Source organism: Vipera berus, assembly GCF_964194415.1.
Source record: "Vipera berus genome assembly, chromosome: 2".
Classification (NCBI taxonomy): Eukaryota; Metazoa; Chordata; class Lepidosauria; order Squamata; family Viperidae; genus Vipera; species Vipera berus.
The window spans coordinates 127,404,607-127,409,922 of record NC_138203.1 but is presented as its reverse complement, the minus strand read 5'-3'; the positions used below and the strand labels follow the sequence as shown (position 1 = coordinate 127,409,922).

Here is a 5,316-nt window from a genome sequence, read left to right as displayed (position 1 = left end):
TTTCTCGTATACACACATCGGAAAGGCTGAAAGTTGGCAGCGTAGGTCCGCTTTAATTACCTGCCCCCGCCCCGCCTCTGCCTAAGCCTGTTACTTAGTTGTGTAGAAACCATTTTTCGACATTGCGCACAGAAAATATTCCCACTGCTGGCCCGATGCCAAATTCCATTTTTCCTCTATTGCTTTCTCTGAGCAACACTCATAGTCATTCCAGCAAATCGGGAAATCTGTCCCTTTGTATGTTTTTATACAGATAACCCAAGTGGTCTGTCATACATTATCTCTGAAACTTATTGTATTAACCTGTATTACAGTTATATTACGTTTTCATTTTAAAATGAAAAAACTGTTAAGCTATAACTTATTTCAACTCTGGATTTCTAAAATTTGCATTTAATTTGTTGGGTCTTCCTTATCATAAGTACCTTAAAAGATCCAGGAAATATAATGTCAACATCCAACATTTGATTATTAAAGCTGCTGCAGAGGGGGCGGGAACTGACGATCTCTAATGTTGTTGTTGTTAGCTGCGAAGTCGTGTCTGACCCATCGCGACCCCATGGACAATGTTCCTCCAGGCCTTCTTGTCCTCAACCATCTTCTGGAGTCCATTTAAGCTCACTCCTACTGCTTCAGTGACTCCATCCAGCCACCTCATTCTCTGTCGTCCCCTTCTTCTATTGCCCTTAATCTTTCCCAGCATTAGGCTCTTCTCCAGTGAGTCCTTCCTTCTCATTAGGTGGCCAAAGTATTTGAGCTTCAGCTTCATGATCTGGCCTTCTAAAGAGCAGTCGGGGTTGATCTCCTCTAGGACTGACAGGTTTGATTGCCTTGCAGTCCAAGGGACTCGCAGGAGTCTTCTCCAGCACCATAGTTCAAATGCCTCAATTCTTTGGCGCTCAGCCTTTCTTATGGTCCAACTTTCACTGCCATACATTGCAACTGGGAAGACCACAGCCTTGACTATACGCACTTTTGTTGGCAGGGTGATGTGTCTGCTTTTTAGTGTGCTGTCTAGATTTGCCATGGTTTTCCTCCCGAGGAGCAAGCGTCTTTTAATTTCTTGGCTACAGTCCCCATCTGCAGTGATCTTGGAGCCCAGGAAAATAAAATCTGTCACTAGTTCCTCTGCCTCTTCGAAATCCTGCCTGTACTTCTGGTAGTTCTCGATCCACATACTGCTGAAGTCTAGCTTGTAGGATTTTAAGCATAACTTTACTAGCATGTGAAATGAGTGCAATGGTGCGATAGTTTGAACATTCTTTGGCACTGCCTTTCTTTGCAAATTTGCTGGCAGATTGAGTGTAGCACTTTTACTGCATCGTCTTTTAAGATTTTGAATACCTCAGTTGGAATACTGTCACCTCCACTAGCTTTGTTGTCGTTCAGTTTTTCTAAGGCCCACCTCACTTCACATTCTAGGATGTCTGCCTTGAGGCCAGTGACCACCTCATTGTGATTATCAAAGACGTTAAGCTCATTCTTGTATAGTTCTTCTGTGTAATTTTGCCACCTCTTCTTAATCTCTTCTGCCTCTGTTAGGTCCCTGCCATTTTGATCCTTTATCATGCTCATTTTTGCATGAAACGTTCCCTTCATCTCTCCAATTTTCTTGAAGAGATCTCTGGTCCTCCCTATTCTATTGTTTTCTTCTATTTCTTTGCACTGTTCATTTAAGAAGGCATTCTTATCTCTTCTAGCTATTCTCTGGAATTCTGCATTCAATTGGGCGTATCTTTCTTTTTCTCCCTTGCCTTTCACTTCCCTCCTTTCCTCAGCTATTTGCAAAGCTTCCTCAGACAGCCATTTTGCTTTCTTCCATTTCTTTTTCTTTGGGATGGTTTTGGTTGCTACCTCTTGTACAATGTTGTGAACCTCTGTCCATAGTTCTTCAGGCACTCTATCAGATCTAATTCCTTAAATCTATTTGTCACCTCTACTGTATATTCAACAGGGATATGATTTAATTCATACCTGAGTGGCCTAGTGCTTTTCTCTACTTTCTTCAGTTTAAGCCTAAACTTTGCAATGAGAAGCACATGGTCTGAGCCACAGTCAGCTCCTGGTCTTGTTTTTACCAACTGTATAGAGCTTCTCCATCTTTGGCTGCAGAGCACAGTCAATCTGATTTCTGTGTTGACTGTCTGATGTCTATGTGTAGAGCCATCTCTTGGATTGTTGGAAAAGAGTGTTTGCTATCACCATCGTATTCTCTTGACAAAATTCTATCAGCCTGTGCCCTGCTTCATTTTAGGCCAAACTTGCCTGTTATTCCAGTTATCAACGATCTCTAAACTAAATGGTAAAACAGTATCACTGGAAAAATGGAATCTGCAATGCCAGACAATCCTTAAAAGCAGGGCGACAGGAAAGGAACTTTAAATTCATTTCACATTGTTAAAATAAAATGTTTCATCTTTTTTGACTTATTTAAAAAAGGATACTTTAATAGTGCTTTATAAAGTAGTCTCCCTGAACTCCTACTTAGTATGCAAATGTCCTCCATTCATTTGGCAAATGTCAGAATAGCCAGAATATGAAAAAAGAAATTGAGATGACTATGGGAAATTAATACAAGGATTTTTCTCTGTTGTTTTTTTTTTAATTCAGGAACAGCTTTGTAGCGAAGTGCAAATGCCTGTTTTAAAGCTCTCGTGCCACCTGAGGACCAGGAAAGTTTATCCACTTAATCAAACAAAAATAGCCCCTACCCAACTCATCTGAGAACATGCTAATGAATATCCATAGTTAAGAGCATAACCAAAACAGAAGCTGCACATCATTTGTAAGCAAAGAAGTTGAACACAATAAGTATGCTGGTATTACCAACTGCCACAATACCTTTGAAGTCAAGGAAGTGATGAAGTCTAAATGAGTACACAAGCCAAATCCAGGGTCCATCACTGAAATAAAATGTTTAGCTTGGACACTGCACTCCCAGACTTTTCTGCAGCAGTTGATACACAGTTTCAAATTTTTAAAATGACCATCTGTTTCTTAGTTGAAATAAATGTTTGTTTACATCAAAAGAAATCCAAAAATTATATAAAAGAAAACTCACAAGTGTTTCATCTGCTCTCAACTTTCAAATGTCAATAGCTGTCAACAAACCAGTCACTGGTATGATTGTCAATGCCCCCCTTCTACTTCAAACACAACTGTTAGGCAGACTTTTTATTTATAGCAGCTATTCCCAACTAAGCAGCCTCCAAAAGGTTCAGATTATATGGTTCCCAACATTCTGAATACCTGATTGAGGAAGACCAGTCTATTTCCTTTTAGTGATGTTTAGCAATGGATCATGTTAATAAGTACACTCCTCAAAATTGTTTTAAGCGCAAAATATTGATATGCAATTGCAGGAGGAAACTCTTAGATACATTTTAAGTTCTGGCCCATCTATTGATTGGCACTGATAGAGCTTTCCCATAGTGCTTAACTCCAAAAAGCAAAATATATGGTTGGATACCAAGCAACAAGTACATTTGAATCAGATCTTTAACAGATGAACAGTATGCATTCATGTATAGAAGTAGTAACTATGGCAAGAAATTTCATCAACTTAAGTTACATTCATTCTCAAGAGCCTCAGCTAACATGGCTATGGGAAGCCAGTAGTTACCTATTACAAAGAGGTGGAGGATCAAAGGGTTCCCAATTACAAAGATGGGATATCTTTGATTAGGCATACAAAAGACTGCAATGTGAACCAATCTCTTATTTTTACCCCAATCTACTGGTAAATACCATCTGTCAAATATGAAGGAAAACTTGGAAAAAGGCAGAAAGGAAAAAAAAGACTTTGGAAGTTTATTCTTTGATAAATTTAAACTGAAAGTGATGACTTTGCTACTAACATTTTCCTAGATGTACAAAAATCTATTCACAGACAAGTCTGTGTATACTCTAAGACATTAAATTAGAGCTACATGTGAGTGACATAGAAGATGAAGTTTCTATTCAAAGAGCAAAGTCCAATAATCATTTTGGTAAAGCAATAGCCTGTTCTGGTTAATGAGTTCAAAGATAGAGTCTTCCTCTAGAAAATTACAATACAGATAACGCATACAATTACAATACAAGAGGGGCTATTTGTTAGTAACTAGCATCTAAAACAGAATTTTTATAGTAAAAACACATAGAAATTAAAATCAGTTGCATTTTTTAAAACTGGAAAAATGGAGTCACTTCTTAAGCATAAAAGTGGTAATTCATTTTAAAAAAAAACAATTTGTTTTGGTAAATGAAGCCAGTTCCTTTAGAACCCAAAGGGCAGAAGTAAGAAGAACTCAAGCACATCATGCCGAGAGGTAGAGAGGTGTCCATATATAATCACAATCTTCCATTGGTTTTCTTTTTTATTTTTATTTTGTCTGAGGTAATTAGCTGTGTGTGTGTGTCAAGTTGTAGAATCAAAAGTATTGGCAAAAAAAGAGCAACATTGACAAGATACACTAATGACCTCTTTCCTCTCCTCAACAGGTCCTAAAACATTTAATTAGATGCATCTGAATTAATGCTTCCTGGATCTCCAGTAGGTGAAGTGATTGATGAAGGGGTAGTAGCGTCCTGCCAGCTGCCATTAGCCTGAAGAGGGAATAAAGGCATTTTGTTGTTAAGTCCACAAGATGCTACTACTTGCCTCTTAAATCACTCTGATTACGATTTCCCAAATCACAATAGGAGAGCCATTATGCCATGTGCAAGACACAGACCTTGTTCCATTATGATTAGCCTCATAGCAAACATCTTCGCACGGAATTCACTTTCTGGGGCACAGAAGGTAAAGTATTGAGTGAATGCTGCTTCTGCTGCCTTTGTTTCATGGCTTCTCTTTCTCCCAAACGGGACTCCTTTCCTCTTGCCCAATTTCTCCAGCTAATTTGTCTAAAGAGTTACAAGCTTTGCTCCCTGTTGATTCTCAAAACAATTCAAAGAATTCAGGGTACAGGATGAAAGAATACACTCCCACATACTTGTCTGTTCCCAAATGCAGACTTGGGGACAGGAACCAATCCAAGGCCAGTGTGTGGATTTCACTGGAGGCTAGTTGCTGTGCCTGCTTTTGCTGTCTCTCTTTCACTCTCTCCTGCAGTCTCTTCTTTCAACTTGGGAGCACTCTCCTCCAGTGGGAGGGGATAGAAAGATGCTTCCTTCTAATTCACTGGGCCCAAATGGATGAGGAGGTGAGCCAGCTTCTCTTTCTGATCATCCCTAACCATTCATGGTTCTTCGCAGTACCGTGAATGGTACAGAGACAGATTTTCTTACAGTTTAAACACGAGGGATTTTTAAAAAATCCCCTGAATAATAAAA

General features: G+C 39.2%; 1 protein-coding gene across 2 annotated transcripts in view; it reads right to left on the bottom strand.

Annotated features, from left to right (window-relative positions):
* Window positions 1–2,642: 2,642 nt before the first annotated feature.
* The window catches only part of PBX4 (PBX homeobox 4), a 57,889-nt gene continuing 55,215 nt past the window's right edge, over window positions 2,643–5,316 (bottom strand). For both annotated transcript variants that reach the window (XM_081319904.1, XM_081319903.1), the window contains one exon: window positions 2,643–4,587. In XM_081319904.1, coding sequence (XP_081176030.1) covers window positions 4,495–4,587 — 93 coding nt within the window. In that variant the 3' untranslated portion in view covers window positions 2,643–4,494. The remainder of the gene's footprint in view (window positions 4,588–5,316) is intronic.